Below are 22875 nucleotides of genomic sequence, written 5' to 3'. Positions count from 1 at the left end.
GAGAGCTGCTCACCCTCCTACAGTGCTGCTTTGGGGCTGAGAGCTGCTCACCCTCCTGTGCTGCTTTGGGGCTGAGAGCTGCTCACTCCTGCCGTGCTGCTTTGGGGCTGAGCTGTTCACCCTCCTGTGCTGCTTTGGGGCTGAGCTGCTCACCCTGCAGTGCTGTTTTGGGTCTGAGAGCTGCTCACCCCTCCTGTGCTGCTTTGGGGCTGAGCTGCTCACCCCTGCTCTGCTGTTTTAACCCTCAGCACTGCCAGGCCCGTTCCCAGCTCAGTGAGCGCAGGAAAGGTTTCAGCAGCTCAGTGTCCTGCAGCCTCAAACAGCTGGCACTATGCTGCCCTGCTGCTCAAGCAGGGGGAAAATTCGCTTTTTTCACCCCATTTCCCTCTTTTACCGGCTCGACACCCCCAAGGAAAGCTGTGGGTAGAGAAGCTCTGCTAGCTCTCCTCTCCTGAGATTGGTGCCCAGGGCTGAACTGGGCAGGAGCTGAGCAGGACACCTGCAATTGTTACAGCAATAAAGATTTTCCTGTGCTTCTGGATAATACAGAGCCACAAACAGCAACAAGCTTTCCTTGTTCATGGAGGCACTTTGTGCGGGGAATATTCAACACATGCACATTGAGCCAGCAGGCATTTCATTCCTGAAACAAACACCAGCCCTGGCACTGCCAAGGATGAGAGAGAGGGTTTTCCAGGCCCAGACCAGCTGGAAGCTTGGCTTAACAGATATTAAAAACCACGAGGTTTTGGGGTGTAAAACTGCAAGAGCTCTGTGCTCTGCAGATACTTCCTGTGGCTGAGCTGAGGAACTCTCCTTTTGAGCAGGTGTTGGAGTCTCTGAAAGCACCTTGCCCACAGAGCAGTGTCACCCTCCTGCCTTCAATCCCCTCACTGTCACACCCCCACACTCATGTTCTATATAACTTTATATACATATATATGTATACACACACACACACACATATATATACATATATATTTTATACTGATGTATACAACAAAGCTGAAAAAAGGGAGATAAAAGAACCATTGAGCCTGGCCTGGGTGAACACTGAAGAGCAGTGAGCTGTTCTCTGGTCCCTCTGGAGGCAAGGAAACAGTGAAGTTTCACAGGATGGGTGGCTGCACATGGCTCACCAGAGCCCTTCTTTATTACAGAGCCCCTTCTCGAGCCTCCCCAGCCTCTGGGCGCTCGGCCTGGCCCTGCCCGGGGCAGAAGCGTTCCAGGAATTCCAGGTAGGCTTTCTTCTGCGCCGCAGCCGCGGGGATGAAGTGCCCGCCGGGGTGCGAGAGCACCACGGGCTCCACGAAGCACTGCGCCAGCTCCCTGCTCAGCGCCGCTGCGATCACGGCGTCCGTGTCGCCCACGACGTGCAGCGAGGGCAGGGCGATGGGCTCCCGGTAGAAGTGTCCGTGTGCCGGGGCGCGGCTGGCGAACGCGGCCACCAGCACGGCGAAGGCCACCGGGAAGCGCGGGTCGCCGCGGGCCCGCAGCGCGCACACCATGGCGGCCAGCGCCGCGCCCTGGCTGAAGCCCAGCAGCCCGTCGAAGGGCCCGTGCTCCGCCAGCGCCGCCGCCACGGCCGACAGCGACTCCTCCAGCCCCGCCGGAGCCGCGGCCGCTTCGCCCGCCTCGAACGTGCCGGGCCCGGAGAACCACCAGCCGCGGGGGGGGTCATCCCCGTCGGGGTCGTCCTCAGCGCTGGCGGGCAGGCGGTGCGGCGCGTCGATGGGCACCAGCTCGGCGCGGCCGCGCAGGGCCTTGCGGAGCGCGCCGGTGCGCTGGCGGAGGCGGCGGGCGCTCTGCCGGTACCCGTGCAGCGCCAGCAGCCGCAGCGGCCGCGCCTCCGCCATGGCCGCGCCCCGGCAGCGCCACTTCCGCCTTCCCGCCGAAACGCCGCGCGCTGATTGGCTGGACAGACGAGAGCGAGCGGAGCGGCTCCGCGGAGGTGACGGCGCCCCCTGGCGGCCGGAGGTCACCGGTGGGTGTGAGGACGGGGCAGCCCCGGCGGGGCGGGCGGGACGGGACCCCCGGTGAGACCCGGGCAGGGCGGCAGCACGGCCCGGTCCTGCAAGGGGCAACTCCTCGAGGGCAGCCGGGGTCGGTCCTTGCGGGCAGCGGTGTTGTCGAGTTACGGGGTGCGACCCCATCCGTTGCAGTAGGGGGTCCCGGGGGTGCTCACATCAGCGGTGCCCCCGCCGCTGTCCCCGCCAGGTCCCGGAGCGCGGCAGCTGCGGGCGACACTCACGGGGCTGCGAGGTCCCCGGTGCTTGGCTGCTCCCCACCCTCGGGCGGGGCGGGGGGCGCCGGTGGCTTCCCCTGCAGGGACACGGAGGGTGAGGGACGTCCCAGCCCCGGCCGGAGCTGCCATGGGCCGGTCCGTGTCCAGCCCGCAGCACCCCCGGGGAAAACCCCCCCAGGGATCCGCGGGGCTCGGCAGGCGCTCACTCCGACACGGCTGCGGGGACCCGCGTGTCCCTCCCCCGGGCCGGGCTGGCACTGTCCCCGTTACTGCTCGGTGGCAACGACACCACGGGGTGGCGCTTTCGGTACGTGACACCGAGCGGCACCGGGCGCTCAGCCCGTCCCGGTGCTCTCACCGGCCCGAGGGACCGAGCGGGACCCTGGTGGTGTCCCCCCGCTGCCCACCTGTGCCGGCCGGGCGCGGCGCGGGGCCTGGGTGCCACCGTGGTTCACCGTCCACGGCCCCAGGGACTGGCTGGCATAGAAGTCCATGGGGTAAGGCTGCTGCCACTCGATGTCCTGGAGAGCCACTGCAGCCTGTGGAGAGGACCTGGGATGAGTCCCCAAGTGGTGCCTGCACAGGGCACGGCTGGGGCAAAGCTGGAGGCACTGGGAATCCCACAGGTTTCACAAAATATTGGATATCCCAACAGCGTGCCTGGAATGTGCACAGAGCACAGGTGCAGGGAGGAGGGGACACTGTCTGGGTGCAGGGACATCCCCAAGGCTGCTCTGGTGCATCACCCCAAGCCAGGACCGTCCCCCCAAAGCAGAGAGGGGTGCTCACCTCATAGGGTGTCAGCAGTGGCTTGCTGAAGGCTTCTCCCCAGTCGATGGAGAGCCGGGGACAGGCTACCTGCACCCACCTGGAAGGAAATGTCACAGTGGGGATGAGCATTTTGGGAAGAACAAGGCACAGTGAAGCCCCTCAGCAGAACCCCAGAAGGTCCTCACTGTGCCAGCACCACCCTGGTAAGGACAGCCATGTCCCTTCCCTGCAGGACAGAAGTGTCAGGGACAGCTTCAAGCAGGAATTGCACAGGGATGGGGCACCCTGGGGCTCGAGGGGGGTCAGCAGCACTCACACATCCACTTCTGGGAAGAGCTTTAACTTGCTGGGGAAGATCTCAGACAGCAGCACCCGCACGTAGGGCCGGCCCAGGGCACGGAGACGTGACTCCAGGTGCTGCAAGGGAAAAAGGCACCTGGCAGGGTTAGGGTCTCCCAGCAACACCCCCAAGCCCTGCCCACAGCCCCTTCCTGGCCATCAGACCCTCTGTGGGTCCCAGCTCTGCCCCACGTGTCCCCTTGGCAGTCATAGGCCAGACTGTGGCCATGGCTCCGGCTTGTGCCCAGCTCTCCCCAGCACGTGCCTCAGCCTAATGAAGTAATTACTGCTCAATGACAACAATCTGTTCTCGTTAGCGGCTGCCTGCCCTGGGACACCCGCCTGTCACGGGCTGGCTGCAGCCAGGGCTTGCAGGAGGAGGAGAAGGGCCAGAGATGTCCTTGTCCTCCAGAGGTGGCACTAATCACCCCCTGCCCAGCCAGCCCTGGCCATGCCCACTGTGGAAGAGCAGCTGGGACCTTGCTGCCCTGCCTCAAATCTCACCTGTGGCCACCCCAGCGCCTCTGGGTGTGAGCAGGGCCACCATGCTCAGAGGGCAGAACTCTGCTGTCCTGCTCCCCTCTCCCAGCCGGGGCGCAGAAAGCGCCAGCCCGGCGGCTGAGCAGGGAGGCTGAACCTGATCGGAAGTTCATCCAATTAAAACAAACCCAGCCAATTAATTACCGAGCTGTCTGGACGAGGGGGGGTTCTCTAAGACTGGCCAGCTCTCCCCAGGAATGGCTTTAATGAGCCCTTGTCCAGCCTCCCTCATCTGCTGCTAATTGCCCACGCAGGCCGGGGCCAGTGGCCACGGATGGGTTGCCAGCGGTGCCACATCCACCCTGGCAGCGATGTTCCAGCCCTTCCCCACACCCAACAGCAGCTCCTGGTGCCCAGTGGGGACATTGGGGAGTGGGGCTGGTACCTGCAGGATGCTGGGGGAGCCCTGACGTCCCAGCGTGCCCAGGATGAGCCCCCATGAGCGGGCAGAGCTGGCAGTGAGGATGGCGTCCTGCCGGGCACGGTGCATGCGCTCGTGGCTGTAGTGCTCCTGAGAGAACACTTTGCTGTAGGGATCGTACCTGCAAAGCACAGCCAGGCTCACACGGGCTCCATCACCTGCCCTCCTCCCAGCCATGCCTGTCCCTCATTAGCACTAATTGCCTCCCACAGCATCTGTCCTCCTGGCTGATGTAGGACCCAGCCGGCTCGTTAGGGGACAAGGACAGGGATAGGGACAAGTGTCCCACCACAGCACCCCAACGCCCAGCACAGCCTCGGCTCCGTGCTCAGCTTCACACTCAGCTCCCCCCCATCCTGGCTCATCAATTATGAAGAATTCTTTGATTTGTTGCTTTGTTTGACGAGGAGAATTTTAATCAAATCCCACTCGGGTTTCGGCAGCTTCACCAGCGCCATAAACCTGACGTGCGCCTCCCGTTTGTAACAAACGACCTACTAGGAAATTCAGATTCCTCCAAATGGGCCCAGCCTTTCACTCCTGATATTTCATCTGCTTTCAGCGGCCTCATCATCGCGCTTTATGGCCTCTGCCTGCAGCAGCCGGGCTTTAATGGCTGCACCTCCACGAGCTTTCACAGGTACTTGTCAAAATGTTTATATTCAGCCGGAGTAAATGGCTGGTGTTCATCTCCCCCAAGCACCTCCCCACCCACCCCGTGGCCTCTCACCTGCCCATGCCTGCTGCTGGGGGGCACATGGGGGCACAGATGGGGAGGTCCCCACCATGGGATTGGAGCCTGTACCTGTATGCAGGTATCCCTGGGTTGGCGATCATGATGGACTCCAGGTGGAAGCGCCCGTCGCCCAAATACCTGCAGAGAGGGGAGGGAGAGTTTTGGCATTGGGAAACAGCAGCACCCTACCCATGTGTCCACTGGTTTTCCAAACTGCAGCACAGTGGAGATGTCAGGAATTCAAACTCCTCTGCTGGGACCCAGGGGCAGCAGGCACAGCCAGGGCTCCCTGGCATGGCAGGGCTGGAGAGGCAGCTGTGCTTGGAGCAAGGAGGGGTGCTCACACCAGCACGGGGCGGCTGGGAGCTGCTCCATCTCAATGGCTGGTTCTAGACGTTGCTGCTTCCATTTCTAATCGGATTTCCAGTCAGCAATTACATTTCAAAGCCTTTCATTCAGCTGCCCTAATGGAGTGAGGGCCTGGAAAATGAATTCAGACGTAAAACTTGACTAGATTTTGCCCTTAATTGGAGAATGACATTTTGGGAGATCAAAGCTAATTTGTCTGCAAAAGTTAGCCCCAGAGACGGTGCAAAGAAGAAAATAATAATGCAGGGAGGACACAGGTAAGGCCGAGTGCACCTGCGCGCGTTGGTACCGCACTGCTGCTCCTGTGCCAGCTGCAGGGACCCACTCTCACCCATGCAGTGCCAGCCTGGCTGCCCCTGATGTCCTTGGAGAGACAGAGAGTGGCTCAGGATGAATCCACAGCTCTCACTGCCCCTGTGTCCAGCAATGTGGAGCCCAGCTCCCTGCATGGCCGTGCTTGGAAAGGCACTGGTGCTGCTGGCTCCCAGCAGCGTGGGCAAAAAGGAGTTCAGCAAAGCCCAAACCCACACCTGGGCTCCCCAGCTCCCCCCAAGGGTGGGGTCCTTGTATTTATTTATTCTGCAGCACACTGTATTCACAGTACATTAAGCATTTCCATTACCTAAAATAATTAGGTGATAGGAAGCGAAGTGCTCCCTCTAATTTGCTGTCCTTAAATAAAATTAATGTTGCTGTGATGTTGGGCCCCGGCCATTTGTCTTTTCCAATTATCCACCCGCCCTTCCATCTATTATCTATTCTGATATACGACTCAATTATTTCCTCCGTGCTACAAGCACACGCCACTTAAAGCAGCGTGAGGAGCTGAAGGGGGCCCATACCAACCTGTGGATAGCCCTGAACACCCTCTAAAATTGCACAAACCAGGCAGGGGGTGCAGGAAGGATGGCAAGTCAGGGCCAGACAGGAAGGTGCTGCAAGCACACTCCATTTCAGCAGCGTGAGGAGCTGAAGGGGGCCCATCCCAACCTGTGGATAGCCCTGAACACCCTCTAAAACTGCACAAAATCAAGCAGGGGTGCAGGAAGGATGGCAAGTCAGGGCCAGGCAGGAGGGTGCTATAAGCACACATCACTTAAAGCAGCATGAGGAGCTGAAGGGGGCCCATACCAACCTGTGGATAGCCCTGAACACCCTCTAAAATTGCACAAACCAGGCAGGGGGTGCAGGAAGGATGGCAAGTCAGGGCCAGGCAAGAAGGTGCTGAAGGACCCGGGGTACTCACACAATGGCATCCGTGTCCTGAGCGAGCCGGGGTGACGTGCAGCCCAGGATCTCTCCCGGGGACAGTGGCTTACACTGGGGCACACACACCTTGTACTGGGAACGCAGCTCCTGTGACACTGCCTGTGGGAGACGTGGGGTCAGCAGGGGCAGGAATAGCACAAAGGGTGGCTGAGGACCCTTGGGGACACCCCAACCCTGGCAGTCCCAGCTGTTGTGGAGGGGAACCGGCCCGCTTGGGGCGGCACCGGGAACGGCCCCGCGCAGCCGGGGATGCTCAGCGAGGCTCGACCAAAGTATCAATTAAAAGACAAGGGAAAAGGCTTAACGCTTGGATGGCCCCGTGTTTTGATAGACACGGCTCAAGAGGCTCATTCGTCTCCTCCCCTCCTGGCCAGCCGGCCGTTGAGGGGCAGACAGACAGAGCCGCCGGAGCTCCCCCGGCCGCTGCCGGCACTGCATCAAAATGCCAAGTGCTCCACCGCCTGCCCTGACATTTCCAGAGCAGCTCCCGGGGGAGCAGGGGAGGGGTGCCGCCATGAAACATTGATCAGAGTTATTATAAAGTACTTGATCAACGTTCTGGCAGCACCACATTATTGCAGAGACTCGTCAGAGGGGAACCAGCTCCACCAGCACCCCGGGGCAGCCGCGGGGCTGGGACAGGGAAGGGCTGAGCCACAGGAAAACTCAGGGGGAGACAAAAGCCAGGGATTTGCACCTCACCTGCAACGTGGAGACAAACTGGATGGTGCTGACCAGGGCCAGGGAGGTGCCTGCTGCAAAGTTGAAGCGAATGGTCTCAAGGAAATGGGATGCATCGATCTTTATGTCCACAAACACATAGAGCATCTTCAGCCCCTGGGTGGAGTCGATGGGAACTGGTGACAGGAGGAGACAGAGTCTGAGTGTGGGTTACACCAGGGCTCCAGCGAGCCCCAGGCTGTTGCTGCCTGTTTGTGGGGCTCCCTGTGCCCCAAACTGCCCTGGCACAGGCAGGCTGGGCTGTGCCACCCCTCTGCCGTGCTGGCACCCAGGGCAGGGGGTGCAGATGGGAGCCACAGAGAGCACCCGCTCGTTTCTCTCCAGATAATGGCAGCCTGGGGAATCAATGAACACAAATCTAATTACCCCTGGTGCTAAGAAGCCTTTGTCACCACGATTAAGTGAATAATTAAAGTACACAGAGTCCACATCGATCCACAGCTTCATGTTCACTTCCCATTTTGGTGCTCTTTGCCTGATCACAATTAAGTGCAAATTACTCCCTCCTGCGGGGCACGTGGGGCTGGCAGGGAGCAGGAAGCATCGTGTGCCTCACCATTGGCCACCCTGCTGACAGGATCACTTTGGGCAACTCAAAATGAGCCCAGCATCCTCACGGCAGCCCGTGGGTAACCCAGGGTGCCCTGTGACCCACCCAGCTCTGCCCCGTGACCCACCCAACCCAGAGCAGGCAAGGGAAATGAGGCCATGAGCAGCAGATGGCAGCTGGTGTGGTGACAGTCAGCATGGCAGTGCCTGCCTGTCCCTGCAGGGAGCAGCTCCAGCTGATGTCACCCCCATTCCCTGGAGCAGCCTGATGGATATGGCCCCTTCTTCCCCTTCCTGCTGTTCATTCATGAGCAGCAGGTTACAAACCGGGAGTTTTATACTCCCTGTTCCAGTGGTGCCATAACCCTCCTCCCGTAACAAAGCACCTAGCACACGTATTTATCACCAGGAACGCTCACACCAGCGTGGCTTTCAGGACAGAGTTCTCAACTGGGGAGTCAGTATTTCACACAGAGCCTGATGCAATTCTTCAAACCCATTTATAGGGCCCCATAAACGTCCAGGAGGGCTGCCAGGTGCTGGGAGCGTGGCAGCAGCAGGTATGCACACACCTCCTACTCATTATGGCAATTCTGCAGATCCACCTTAAAACCCAGAGCGTCTTATTGTTATTTTTGGGCTGATTCCATCCTGGGTGGACTTCAAAGTTAGCAGCATCTGGGACAGCAGCGCAGTTTCCATGGCAACTGGATCCAGAGTACTGTCCGCCTGGGGAGCACACAGCCTCCTCCTCCTCCTCCCTTCCCCGCCCAGCCTGCACTGTACCCTCAAAGCTGCCTTTCCTGGCCCTGGGGCAAGCAGTACCCCCGGGCCCCTGCTCTCCTCTGCCACCATTCCCTTTGTCATCACTCCTCAGAGGCCAGGTGGGGAGCAGGAGCAGCTTCATCCCCTGGGCCAGGGGGTCCTGCCAAGCCATGGCCTCGCTGCTCTGCTCTCGGGGACACGGCTGGAGCTGTGTGCTGCTGCAGCAGCTGAGCAGGATGAGCACGCCCTGCTGCACCCCAAATCCTGCCTGGGAGCAGCCACCCAGCCAGCCTGGCCCCATCCAAAGCCAGCAGCTGAACTGGAGAACAGAAAGCCCTTTGGGAAGGGATTAGCCATTGGCACGAAGTCTCCGAGCTGGTATACAGAGAGGTGTGGAGTTGCTCGGTGTGGCATGGGCACAATGCCACACATGGCCACCCCAGCAGCACCCTGGGGCTCAGTGTCACCTACTGAGGCAGCTGTGTCCATAGTGCACCAGGAAGTCGGCGCCCAGGGCCCGGGCCGTGTAGTCATCCACGCAGCAGGCGCCATAGGTTACGTCTCCCATCACCACTGCCTCTGCATCCGTGAACCTGCGGGAGGGACAGCACTGAGGGTCACAGCCGTGTCACCACAGCCCAGGTCCTGCCCCCCAGCCCCGTGGCGTGTCATCATGGGGGGACCCTGCGCCGCCACCGAGCCACGCGCCGGAGAGGACAAGCACTGGCTACTCTCCGAGATGTCAACATGATTAAGCTGGAGAGCGGTAATCCGCCTCTTCAATTGGGTAAAGCTGTTTGCAATTCAGCGGATTATCCACTCATCAAACAATACGCTGCCAGATTCCTAATGCTCCAGCAGGGAGAGCAGCAGAGGGAGACCCGGCACAGCGTGGTGCCACCGCTTCCACCAGCCAGCCCTGGGGACTGGAGTCACCAGGATGGGCTGTCCTGGTATCCCTTGTGGTGCCACCGCTTCCACCAGCCAGCCCTGGAGACTGGAGCCACCAGGACAGGTGGAACAGCTGTCCTGGCATCCCTTGTGGTGCCAGCCAAACCACCACCACCCCATGGCTGTGGGCACTGTGTGAGCTGGTGAATCCAATCTGCACCTGGCTGTGTGGCCAAGCTGTGTGACCTCCAGAAGAGCTGGTGCTTAAGTGGCACTTGGTGAGAGAAAGCACCAAACCACCACTGGTGCTGTCCCCTACCCTCAGTGCTCCAGTCCACACCCAGCCTGTGGGTGAAGTGGCACACACCAGCACGGAGCAGCAAAGCCAGGGCTCTGGCATCATTCAGAGGCACCACCTTTGTGGGTATTTATGGCACCATTTTGGGGGATTATTAGCTTGGCTACCTTCCCGGGGAGCTGCCGCAGCAGGATGAGAGCAGGTATCGCGATGACAAAGCCCCGTGCCTGGAGGGGCTGCTTAAACCAGATGCTAATTCCTCATTTAATTGAGGCCTGCTGTAGCTCCGTGCCAGCGGGGTCCCCCCTGCTGCTGGCACCGGGCACCAGGGCAGGAGGGGGCCCTGGCACAACGTCACCCCCTGCAGCACCCATGCCTGGCTGGGGGCCAGGGTCCCGCGCTCCCCCCGAGCGCCAGGCAGGGAGCGTTACGTCGGCGGCAAGAATAGAAATGGTGGGCAGAGCTGGGCAGATGGCAGAAGGTGGAGAAATGGCGGAGCGTGCTGAATATTAACAGCTCTGGCCCCTCCATCAGCGCCCGAGGAGGGGGACAGGGGAGCAGCAATGCTGGAGCATCCCCGAGGAGGGGGCACAGCCATCCTCACCTCAGTCTGGTCTGGGCAGCTCCTGCTCCAAAGGGTTGGGGAACGTCAGAAGATGGGCAGGATCCTGCCAGCGCCCAAATCCCGCCATTCCTCACGGCCAGCGTGGCCTGGATGGGAGGATGGCTCCTCCACTGCCCACGTGGGCACACTGTGGGGCTGGGGGCTGCCAATGAAGGTTCCAGAAGGCTCTTCCCACCTTTCCGAGCCCCCAGCCCCCTCCTCTAATGAGAGGTGATGAGATGAACATGAATCAGACTCCACACATCTCAGCAAAAGTGGAAAATTATTCAGCTCCTTAAGATTCAGGATGGGGAGGTCTGACTCAGAGCGGCAGCCAGCGCCGCTTAATTTTTTATAGATTAAAATGTATGCAAATTGGCCCAAACCCCAGAGAAAGTCCCTGGAGGTGAAGAGCAAGAAAGTGAAATAGCAACAGGGGAAGGAGGAGGGCAGAGGTGCCCGTGGCCCTGCCTGATGTGTGGGGCTGCAGCTGGGCAGGGAGAGATGAGGCTGAGCCCTGCACTGGCCGTGGGCAAGATTCCTCCTCTGGATGCAGGGAGTGGAGTCGCAGGTGAGCAAAGATGCCACGGGATGGTGCCTGGTGAGGAGGGAACCCTGGCAAAGCCAGGAGCCTGGCGGTGCTGCAGGAGGGGCTCCAGGATGGCACACACCGGGTTCACCCGCTCCGGCTGGGCTGGACAATTGAGCGGAGCCGTAATCATCTCCAGAGACAAATCAAAGGCAGGCACCAGGGCCTCCCCTTGATGTTTTAATCAGTTCAGTGTCGCCAGAGTCTTTCATCAAACTACAGAGGAAGGAAATGTCAATTAGCAGCCACCTGCCTCCAACGCGGGCTGGGGAGCTGCTTCCCAACCAGCCCGGACCAGGCCGTGGGCAAGGGGCAGCCACAGCAGCATCTTTGTCAGTGTTTTGTGTCCCTGGAAGTTGTCACAGCCACGGATGGGTCCCAGCAGCGTGCTGGCAGTGGTGACAGGGATGTCCCCACCCAGTGCTGAGATGCTCATTACAGCTGGGAGCTCATGAATATTGAACACGTGGGGAGGTTATTCATCTTTTACGTCCTGCAAACCCCGGCTCATTCTGAAAAACCGCCTGGCCTTAGCATTTTTCTCATCTCCCCTTAATTCATTATCTGCTCCTTTAAACAGATGGCTCCCAAAATCCCATTTATAAAGAGCCATGCTCAGCACTGGCAGGATGTGCCCCAGGGCAGGCCAGGTCCCACCCTGATCCCAGCTGGGACCCCCAGACCCTCCCAGCCCTGCTCCCCAGCACAGGATGGAAGCAGCAGCAATCCAGGGACAAGTTTTGGGGCTGAAAACGCTGGGTCAGAGACATGCACACATGGGGCCTGCGTGTCTCCAAGCATGGGGTAGCCAGCCCCTGTCACCTGAGCACAGACACTTGGCTGGAGCAGCCCTGATTTATCCCAGCCCCTCGAAAAATGAATGAGAGCATTTGCTGCTGGCAGGAGCGCGAGGTCCCTTGGCAGCGTGTGAATGATACAGTGCTGGTCCTCGAGCCATGAGGCAGAGCTGCTCTCCCCAGCAGGGACGAGTCCTCAGCCCCTGTGTGCCCACCAGCCCTTGGTGGGGAGGGGATTGAGGGCACTGGGCTGAGAGTGGCCAGTCCTGGCACCCCTGTGCTGTGAGAGGATGGAGGCAGCACTGGGATGCCTGCATGTTGTGCTGGGGACACGGTGCTGCCCCTTGCCTCACAGCCACCTGTCTCACCTGCATGTGGCCCTTCAAATACCCCACAACCACCCTGTAATCACCCCACAATTGCCTGCTCTGTGCCCAAGCCCAGCGTGTCCCAGGACACCCGTGGGTGCTGCTGTCCTGGGCTGTGGGGGCTGAGCGCAGCCCTGGCTGAGAACAGTGCACTCAATTAGCAGAGAAGCCCATCACCAAACCCCATTACCAGACTCCCAACTTCATTAGCACAGGAAGGCTGCGCATAATGAAAATAATGAGTTTGAGGTTTTATTGCAATTGGTGCTGGAAGAGCCTGGCTGCAGATGGAGCCCCACAGAGCTTCTGGAAGTGGGGCGTGATGAGGAGAGGTGAGTGTCCCCATAGCCCCCCAGGAGGAACCATCTCCAGCTCAGTCCCCTCCCCTGAGGGACTTCCCACTCTGTCATCACTATAGGTGGCAGGGCAAACACCACCTCTCAAGGGGCAAGTCCCAGGGCACCCCAGCTTTGCTGGTCAGGTAGCAACAAAAAAACCCCAAAATAAGGCAAACTAAGGGTCAGTGCATGCTGGCTGTAAAGGCACCATGACCATCCTGTGTCTGGATTATGCCTGTCCCCTCTTCACAACACAGAGCTCTGTGGGGTACAAGGAGGTGGCATGGGGCACTGGTGGTGGGCACCACACTGTGCTGGCACATCCCAGCCCTGGGAGGTGCCAGCCCTATAGACCCCACACACTCCCCCCAGCCCAACCCCCCTGGCGCAGCCACCACCCGGGTAGAAGGTTTTGAACATCTCCAATGAAGTGAGAACTTCATTCCTCCTAATGATGCTGTTGTGTGGTTAATGACAGTGATTAAATTCCCCTGCACAGTGTGCACCCGCTGCCAGAGCCTCCAGGTTGTGCTGAAAAGGACGAGGGAAGGCAGTGCTGGCCAGCAGAGCTGCACTGTGCAGCTGAGGCCAGATCCTGATCCCTGTTAGTGTCCCAGGGTGGCCTTTGGGACCTCCTGGTGATGCTGCCAGCTTCATCACAGCATTCAGTGCCACACTGCTCAGTGCCACATGGCAGACCTGCCTGGCCAAGGGATCTGGCACCTGCTGGCACTGGGAATGGGCTGGGCACACCAGCCATGGCACTGGGTACTGTGTGGGGCACACCATCCATCAGGGCCTCTTTTGTCCTGGCCATAGTGGGGCATTTCAAGCTCTGCCACAGCTGTTGGGCTGTGCATACAGATGTTTAACTCTTTTATTGTTCAACCAGGACCTGGTGCCACTCCAAAAAGTCCCTGTCTGCTCCTGAGTCAGCAGGATGAGACTGGGATGATCTGTGCACCTCCAGCACCCCCTTGCATGGATCTTCAAAAGCCACTGGTAGTTGGGAGGTGTTTAAAAGGCACTGGGAGTTGGGAGGTGTTTAAAAATGTGCTTAAAAGCCACTGGGAATTGGGAGGTGTTTAAAGCTACGTCAGGGCAGCCTCTGCAAGCATCAGGACACCCCTGAGCCCCCCACCAGTGCCCATCCCCACCACCCAGCCTGGGCTGATTAGCAGGAGCCTCTCACCCCGGCGTGGCACAGGAAGACAGAGGGATTAGCAGCTGCGAAGCCTGACAGCCGACTTTATTAACACGGAATCAAAAGCCCAGCTGAGAGCCCAGCTGATCCGTCTGCTCCAGCCGCGGCAGGGAGGGGAGCAGGGGCCCGCTCCTGCCTGCACAGCCCCCAGCTGCAAGCTGGTGGCACGGGGGGGGGGGACACGACTGCCACCTCCCCGGCATGACAGCGGCTGGGCTTGGGGGGGCTGCCCCTCCCCGAGCTGTGGTCCGAGCTCCCCCCACGCTGCCGCCCCCCAGCACGAGTTCCTCCCCGCCGAATTGCATCAGCCGTGACAAACGGAGCCAATTTGGAAGGTGCCGCGGGAGTGTCGTGATGTGGCGCCGGCAGCGAGCAGACCCCGGCCCCGATGTCCTCCCCCCCGGCAGCCCGGCCCGCCCCGGCACGGCTGTGACAATGACAAACCTATTAAGCGTAATTAAGTGGCCTCACACCGGTCAATGCTCCGAGTGTGCTCTCGGTTTCAAAGGCTCCAGGCTGAGAACCCCACCGGCCTTTCTGGCGATGCTTCGGCTGCATCTCCATCCCCGCAGCCCCTGGGGGCTCGGCCAGCGCCAGGGCAATGCTGGGAAGCTCAGACCTGGCCGGCCCCCTCCCCTCCTCGCTCCACGGAGCTCTCCTCGGGGGCCTGCTCACTCCCACACGGCACCGAGGGACGTGGTGACACTGCCATCCCACGGCACGGGGACAGACAGACGCACAGCGAGCAGCGTGTCCCCCTCCTGCGGTGCGAGGGAGTGAGGCACATCCCCGCTCCCGGCTCTCCCAGCAGCACCAGGCCACGGCACAAATATTCTATTAGAAGGCAGCTCCAGCAGAAGGGATAAATATTCCGTCTGAGTGGCAGCTGACAGGGCTCCAGTTCGACCCAAACACACAGGGGTGGGCACTGTCACCCCAGGGGCACAGCCCTGGGCATGGCTCTGCAGCCAGCAGCAGGGAATGCAGGGCAGGGGGAACTCACCCCCCAAACTCCCACCAGCAAGGACAGGGCAGGATGGGCTGGGGAAAGGGGCTGCTCGCTGAGCAATGCCCCCAGTGGGCACACAGGTATGCCTGTCACATCCTCTCTGTCACCAGGAGGAAGGGGACACCAGCCCAGGGCTGATGGTACCCCAAGCCCCTGTCCCCAGCCTGGTGACAGCAGCCAGAGCACACACAGCTGCAGCGATTCCTGTCACGTTGGAGGCTCATCCGGCCCCAGCGCTGGGTGAGGAGGGCCAGCAGGAGCGGGGGGCTGAGCTTCCATTCCACATTAATGCTGGCCATGAATATTAATAGCAGGAAGAGGCAGGAACTAACGAGGCCACCTGCCGATTCACACCTCACCTCCAGCAGTGTGGCTGGGTCCCCAGTGTGTCCCCAAGAGAGTGGACACAGGGCTGGGCTCACTCCTGCCCACAGCCACTATCCTGTGGCTGTGAGTCCACATCCCCAGCCAGGGTCACGGATGGCACCCAGTGCTCCCAGTAAGGGAGTGGCAGTGGAGCATCTCTGGATGTTGCATGATGGCAGTGAGGGAAGATACAGCCTGCTCAGCCTTGAAGCCATCCCCCATCCAAACACCATCCCATCGGTGCCCCCACATCCCCTCCTCCCGTTGGCTGGGCACCTCCACCCACGCAGCACCCCCTCACCAGCCCAGCGAGGATGCCAGCACCCCAGAATCCAGCAGCACCCTGGCATTCAGCACCCTGGAATGCACCATCCACCGGGAAGTGTGGCTTAAGGTTTCATTCAGATAAAAGAGCCCCTTAATCCGCTGCCTTTGAAGTCGGAGACATGAAAGCGGCTGGGTGCCAAAGCCGGAGAGGAGGCAGCTCCACTTAAAGGGACAAACCCACGCCGAGCTGCCCACACTCGCACCCATCCCCTGCCCCCGCCGCCCGTGCCCACCTTCCCACCCAGTGTGGGGAGGCGATGGCAGAGCGGGGACAAAGCCCGCGGGCACGGCTGCCTTCCCACCCAGCACGGCAGCGAGGCAAGGCAGCTGCTAATGAGTGCCACGACCCCGATGGCAGACGAGGCACGAAGTGCTATTAGCACTAATTCATTGTGCTAAAACAGAGAGGGGCTGCGGAGGGGGCTGCGGTGGGTGGGGAGGAAGGCAGAAGCGCTCAGCAGGAAAGAGATCACGGCCAATTTCTGCAAGGTGCCTGCATCCACTGTCACTGCACAGCCCAGCTCCTCTCCAGTGCCTCAGCCTCGCCGCTCAAGCGGCTCGGAAAAATCAAGAGAGGAGCCGTGGCCATGGGGTCACCCAGCAGGAGTGACCCTCTCCGTGCCACCAGCGTGGCCTCGAGCCTCCCCTGCCGCAGCGGGGCTGCCCCTGCACGTCTCCGCGGCTGCAGAGGCAGGACGAGGCCGGGGGAGGAGGCTGGGTCCCTGCCGCAGCGCTGGCCCCGCTGCCGGCCCTCCCCGGGGCGCTGCCGGGGCACCGGGCTGGCGTCAGCCGCTTGTTAACACGGCTGCTCCCGGCTCCAGCACCCCTGCGGGGCCCGGCACGCTGAGCCTGTCAGCAGCTCCCGGCACAGCGCAGAGGGGAGGAGAAGCCGAGCTGGGCTGGCACCGAGCCGGTCCCTGTCCCCAGGGATGGCAGCAGGTCCTTGTCACCCGCCACAGCGCTGCCCAGCCAGGTTGTGGCCACAGCCACAGCACCTCCTCATCCACAGCCCTCTTCCTTCCAGTGGCCAAGCCATCCCCAGCAGTGTTCCCCATCCCCTGGCCAGCCCCACAGGGAAAAGCCGTGCTCTTACCGCTCAATGATGTCAGCGATGGTGCAGGCGAACATGAGGAGCCCTTCTGGCATCTGCAGGGCCACTGCGAAGAGAAACAGCCACGGGGTTAGGAGACATCCTAAAGTGGGGATCAGCTCAAGGTGCAGCCACAAACCACCCTCCCCAGACCAGCCAGGTGTTGGCCAAAACTCCCTGTGTCTCTGGCAGCTGGGGTGCAGCCTGCCCTGCCTTGGGCTGCATCCACACCTCATCCCTCTCTGAACCCGTGACACTGCTGCTCTCTCCCACTTCCCACTGTAATGACTTCCAGATTTTAATTATGTGCTGCACAGCAAAAGGGACTTTCTTCTGTTTATTTTAAACCTGCTCCTAATAATGTAAACGTGTGCCCCTGGTTCTCCTGGTACAAGAAAGAGTGAATAATCATCCCCTGTTCAGCCTCTCCACATCATTCACAATTCCACATCCCTATCATATCCCCTTTCGTTCACCTCTTTTCCAAGCTAAAGGATCTAAACCTATTTAATCTCTCCTTATACAGAAGCTGCTCCAAACCTTTGATCATCCTCAGTGCCCTTCTCCACACCTCCCTCGCAGCTCCTCTTTCCATTCCAGGAGGGTGGCCAGCAACAGCCGCAGCGTTGTGCCTTGCAGGAATTTATTCAACAACAAATTCATGTTTCCTCATTTGCTCCCTCCTCACAGAACAATCAGAACAATCCCCATTCCTCCAAAGGCCAGCAAACTGCCCAGTGCCTGGGCTCCACGGGGTGGTGGGGAGGAGCAGGGACCATGATGGAGGAGGTAAATGGAGGAGGCCCCACTAAGCCTGTTGTTCTTTCACCTCCCAATCCCACTAAGATATCCCAGCTTCTGTGCTATCTACACAAACACTCTCTCCAACAATATCCCTGTGCTTCCAGGCCCAGCCCAGGCCAGCGTGGAGCTGTGTGAAGGCCTGGCTCAAATCAGGCAGATCCCACCCTGTTCCAACCTGCAGGAAAGCTGCACATGCTCTGGCAGCAACCTGACCTGGCAGGGATGAGGTTCCACATCCCAGCATCCCCCACTGAGCCGATTTGAGCCCATTTTGGCCCATTTGGGGCTACCCTCCACCCCAGATCTGCAAAGAGCAGCTTGGCAGGAGGTCACTCTCCACCATGGGGAGAGGGGGTGCTCCCCAGCCCCCCAAAGCCCGCAGCAGGCCGGGCACAGGCAGGGCTGGCTGCAGCCCTGTGGGAGGCTGCGTTCCCCCAGCAACGAGCCCCTGGCTGCTCTCTGCACACGCGGATTTTTAAATCCCAGCACGGCTGGCTGCCTGATGGGCTCGGCTCCCAGCTCGGAAGCCTAAATCCCAGCCGCATATTTACATTTAATTAGGAGGTGCCGAGCGGCAAAACACGGCGAGGAAAGGCAGAGCCAGCACGGCTGGGCGGCCCCGCCGTGTCCTGCTGGGACACGCCCAGCCCTGACTGCCACCCCAGAGCCGGGACGGGCAGCGCAGCCCCACACCCTGCGGCCCTTGGGCATGGCAGCCGCGAGCAGCTCGGCCTCCAGAACATCCTGCCAGCCCGGTGGCAGCAGGCAGAGCCGTTCCCAGGTGGATACAAAGCGTTGCAAACCCGGCTGTGCCACACGAGCAGCCCCTGCATGCAGGTGAAGGCAGGGTGGGGACGCTGGTGACACCCGGGGATGGAGGGGGAGGCTCCCAGCCCTGCTCCCCCGAGCTGAGCACACACCTGAAGGCTCCACAATCATTCCCTGCTCCTCCGAGGAAGGTTCAGAGCAGGCAGCAGCACGGCCCAGCTCCCTGCCAGCCCCACCCGGTGCCCGGTGTTGTGGGGCTCCCCCTTGCCAGCGCCAGCAGCGCGTCAGGAAAGCGCAGGGAGAGAGGAGAGAGGCAAGAGGAGCACAGCAGGGACCTGGCCAGCATCCCAGACACATCTCCAGGCTGACAGGTCCACGCAGCTCAACCTGTCCTGTCCAATGTGATTATAATCCAGAGATACAGATCTATTAACCCCCCTGGAGAGGAGCAGAGCTCGCCAACACAGAGCTGAACACACCGAGGGCACAGCAGCAGCTCAGCCCCAGCCTCACCTGCCCCACAGGAGGGGCTCAGCAGCACAAACCAGCCCCAAACCCGCTCATGCCCCGGGGCAGCGCTCACCCTTCCTGGCACCAGCCTGCCGGATGCGCCAGATGGTCTTGGGGATCTCGAAGTTGTAGTTGGGGGGCAGGGCCAGAGCCGCCTCCCGCAGCTCCGCGTTGCCCAGGATCTCCTCGGGGATCTGCTGGGCCACCTGCCGGGCCCGGGCTGCGGGACAAACGGGGAGGGACCGAAAGGAGCGGTCAGAGGGCACGGCACGGGTCACCGTGCTGTCCTTGGGTCACGGTCACGCCTCTGGGGACAGTGGGGCAAAGGGCCGGGGCCTGCCCTGCACGCTGGGGGCAGAGTGCTCTCGCTTTTTGGGGGACAAGGCGGATTTTTTAGCCCAGAAAGCACCGCAGTAACGATGTGAAACCCGGTGAGTGCAGCTGGCTGAACCCACAGCGAGGGCACAGCACGCACAGCCCCTCAAGGCTCATCACCAGCACCCCGCTGACACCGTAATGCACCCCGGTTTCCCCAGCAAGGGGATCCCGTTATCCCACCGGGAAGGAGCCGCCCGGTGCCGGCTGAGCCATCCCCGGGAGCCTCATCCCGAAGCCGCCCCCCGACAGCAGCCGCCCCCCTACATCTCGGCGATGCCAGAGTGCAGCGGGGGAGTGACAGCAGGGGGATTATTCACTATTTCCAGCCCAACACCGGCGCTCACGAGCCACCGAACCCTCCCCGCACGGCCCACGGCACAACCGACAAAGGGCCAGCTGGGCCGGGCCGGCGGCGGGGGTGGCCGCGACGGTGGGGGAGCCACCTCCCGCCACCGGCCGGGCCTCCCCCGTCGAGGCAAGCAGCACAGCGGCCGGTAGCGGCAGCAGAGCCCCGCGCTGGAGCGGTCTCAGCGCACCTTTGGCCGGCACCGGGGCCGCGCTCCCGGCCCGCACGGGGGCCGCCATGGCTGTGCGCACGTGGGGGCGGAAGGCAGCACTAAGCGATCCCCGCGCAAGGCCGGAGCAGCCGCCGGCCGAGAGATCGAGCTCGGGAGCGCACCGGGCGGGCCCCGACGGGACGGGCGGCGCGGACAGGCGGGGACCGAGCGCTCTCGGCACGGTCCCGGCGGGACGCTGGGAGTGCAGTGGGGTGTGACAAGCGCTGCGATGGCAGGGCTGTCCGCCCTTCACGTCGGGGACGTGGTGCTGCCGCATCCCTCGCGGTGCTGTTTCAGGGTTAACCTGTCCTAACGTTAACACGGGGACGGGGCGGGGGCACCGGGGACGGCACCGGCACCGTGTGTGACCCCCTCACGCTCCTACGAAGCATGGGGCAAGAGGGACCTGAGGGTAATGGGGACCCCCTGGAGATAACGGGGACCCCGACAGTGCAGTGAGGACAGCGGTGCTCCCGGTGGAGTAACGGGACACTCTTGGGTCAGTGGGGATAACGGGAGTCGTGGTGGGACAGAGGGAAGGAGGCAAGAGAGGCACCTCGAGAGGCAGCAGGGACAGTCTGGGGTCAGCGGGGACCTCCAGGGCACGACAGAACCCCGAGGAGGCAGCGGGGACCCCCGATGAAAGCAGCGATCCCGACGGGGCCGGGAGGACAGCTGCGCTCCCGGGGGCATAACGGGGAGGGGGCGGGAGGGACTGTCCGGGGACAGCGGGGACAGCTCGGGGACACCGGGGTGTCGGGACGGCGGCGGAGAGCGCGGGGACAGCAGGGATCGGGACACAAAGGAGACAGCGGCCACCGGGAAGCAGAGGGGACAGCAGAGCCCCCCGGTGACCCCGGTGGGACGGCGGGGACGAGAAGCGGCGGAGGGCACTGTAGGGAGCGGCGGGACCGTGCCGGGGCGGCGAGGACAGCGCGGACAGCGGAGACCCGATCGGACGGCGACATCTCGGCAGGACACGGCGGGCAGAGGGGACGATACGGGGCCGAGGGGACGGACGGTCCCCGGGGAGCGGCAGGGACGGTGCTGGGCAGGCGGGACAGCGGGGACAGCCGCGATCACGGCAGGCGCGGGGCGGCGCGGCGGAGCCTCGCTGCGATAACGGGGCACGGTGCGGAGGGCGACGGCAGAGGGGACAACGGTGTGCCGGGGGTGACAGCCGGTCCCGGGGACACCGCAGAGCTGGGGGGGGGGCGGCGCTGGGCCGTTCCCCCGGCGGGGCGGAGGGAGGGCGGCGGCGCGGGGAACGGGAGCAGCGGCACTTTCACGAACTGTCCACGGGAGGCGGGAGAGGCGGCGGCGGCGGCGGCGGAAGGGGGGGCCCGGGGGGGGCTCGCCCAGCCCAGCCCAGCCCGGCCCGGCCCAGCCCTGCCCGCCCCGTCGCTGCCCCGCCCCGCCCTGCCCAGCCCTGCCCGCCGCTGCAGGCAGCGCGGCACCGGCACCGGGCACCCCTTTATAGGCTCTGCCCGAGGGGGTGGGGGGCGGCGGCGGCCCCAGCCCCGAGGGGGCGGCTCCCCCCTAAAAGCCGGCGGCGGGACGCGCGGCGGGCAGAGGCGCGGCCGGCGCTCCCCGGTGCTCCGGGGCCGCCGCTCCCCGGTGCCGCTGCGGCTCGGCCCGCCATGCCCCCGCGGGGGCCGCTCGCCCGGGCTCCGGCTCCTCGTTCCCGGTACAGCAGCAGCCGCCGCCGCCGCTACCGCTCGCCGCCGCCGCGCCCGAGGCTCTGAGCGCCGCCGCCGCCGCCGCCGGGAGACCGCGCCCGCCCCGGCTCCAAGATGCTCCGCCAAGGTGAGCAGCGCACCGGGAGGGCAGCGGGCGCCGCGGGCACCGGGGGCAGCGGGGCCGGCCCCGAAGTTTGTCTCCCCGCCGAAGTTGGGGCCGCGCCGCCGGGCGCCCCCCGCCGCCACCGCGTTACCGGCGCCGCCACCGAGGCTCGGGCCCCCCCCGGGGAGCGGCACCGGCGGGAGCGCAGCGCGGCGGGGAGGCGGGAGACCGGGAGGAGCGACGGGAGGCAGGGCGGGCGCCGGGTCCCGCAGGACCGGGGACGCGGCGGGTCCCGCGGGCGCCGGGCTACGGCGGGTCCCGGAGGCAGCGGGCGTGCGGCGGGAGCGGGGGGGGTCGGTGCTCGTTCCTCAAAGCGAGGGAACGGCAAACGGGGCTCGCCGGGGAGCGCGGGGGGCTCGGAGGGGAAGTTGGGGCTCGCCGTCCCGTTCGGCCCCCCCCGAGGAGAATCGCTCCGCTGTGACATCACGCGATTTCCATGGCAACCGCCTGGGACATCATCGGGGAGCGTTGTGACATCACGGCCGGGGGAGCCGCCGGCCCTCCCGGGGGGTCCGGGACGGTGGGGAGGGGGGGGCAGCACCCCCGGTCCCGCCGCACCGGGGCCGCTGCCGGGAGATGCTGGGGACAGCGGTGACATGGGGGGGACCCGGCTGGACCCCCAGCGCTGTCCCGTGCCCCGGGGAGGGGGCGGCAACACAGCCCCAGGCCCAGCCCTCGCCAGCGGCAGCACATGCCCCTCTCTGCGACGAGGCTCGGGCAGAGGGGAAGGCACCAACACTCTGCGTGCAGCCCCTGGCATTGGGGTGCAGCCCCCCGGGCAGGGCACAGGCCCCTGTGCCACCCCCGAGTGGCTTTTCCCGCTGGGGGAAATGTCACCTTGCGGCGGCGTGGCCTCGCACTCGGGTGCTCCTTCCTCCGGCTCAGCTTTGTTCGGTGTGTTAACCCAGCCCGGCTGATGAGTTGAGAACAATCCCCAAGCCTTTGGAGCTGTCCTGCTTTCCAGCCTCGATTCCCAGCCCTGCTGGAGGAAAAGCTTCATCCAGGCTGGGAAATGGGGAGCCTGAGGTGGAGGCAGGCAGCGAGGCTGCCGACAGGGCTGCATCCCACCAGGGGTAGCCTGTTAAGGTCAAGATCTACAGCTTTCATTTGTGGAGCTAGAAAAACAAAATGCAAATTGAAGAGCCTGTGGGCTAAAGCAAAACCTATTCTTAAAGTTTTTTGTCTTGTTAAGCAAGGAAATAGAGTGCCAAATAGGCTTTGTTAAGTGGCAGTCTAATTAATAATTTAAAATCTTGTAGCTGTCTTTCATTAGAATTTATCTGTACATCAACCACAAAATCAGTCAAACACACTCATTTATAAGTTAATACCGTTCCTGAATAATTCAACAGGCAGTTAGAGGAGGCCTCCATCCTGCCACAGGTTCTCC

General features: G+C 62.5%; 3 protein-coding genes across 3 annotated transcripts in view; 1 reads left to right on the top strand and 2 right to left on the bottom strand.

The window, feature by feature from the left end:
• Nucleotides 1-999: 999 nt before the first annotated feature.
• OVCA2 (OVCA2 serine hydrolase domain containing) lies at nucleotides 1000-2153 on the bottom strand. The gene has a single exon (XM_058817873.1). The coding sequence runs from the start codon at nucleotides 2151-2153 to the stop codon at nucleotides 1155-1157; it is 999 nt and encodes a 332-aa protein (XP_058673856.1). The 3' UTR covers nucleotides 1000-1154.
• Nucleotides 2114-19920, bottom strand: DPH1 (diphthamide biosynthesis 1). The gene is made up of 12 exons (XM_058818042.1): nucleotides 19431-19920; nucleotides 18782-18928; nucleotides 16630-16693; nucleotides 9217-9338; nucleotides 7393-7547; nucleotides 6668-6789; nucleotides 5122-5190; nucleotides 4281-4437; nucleotides 3333-3433; nucleotides 3035-3113; nucleotides 2653-2784; nucleotides 2114-2322 (listed from the first exon to the last, which is right to left on the bottom strand). Exons 1-12 carry the CDS (start codon nucleotides 19918-19920, stop codon nucleotides 2248-2250), a joined length of 1713 nt encoding a protein of 570 aa, XP_058674025.1. The 3' UTR covers nucleotides 2114-2247.
• Nucleotides 19921-21381: 1461 nt separating this feature from the next.
• RTN4RL1 (reticulon 4 receptor like 1) overlaps nucleotides 21382-22875 on the top strand; it is a 29001-nt gene continuing 27507 nt past the window's right edge. The window contains exon 1 of the mRNA XM_058817925.1: nucleotides 21382-21449. Coding sequence (XP_058673908.1) covers nucleotides 21437-21449 — 13 coding nt within the window. The 5' untranslated portion in view covers nucleotides 21382-21436. The remainder of the gene's footprint in view (nucleotides 21450-22875) is intronic.

Source organism: Ammospiza caudacuta, chromosome 20 (assembly GCF_027887145.1).
Source record: "Ammospiza caudacuta isolate bAmmCau1 chromosome 20, bAmmCau1.pri, whole genome shotgun sequence".
Classification (NCBI taxonomy): domain Eukaryota; kingdom Metazoa; phylum Chordata; class Aves; order Passeriformes; family Passerellidae; genus Ammospiza; species Ammospiza caudacuta.
This window is presented reverse-complemented; position numbering and strand designations above follow the sequence as displayed.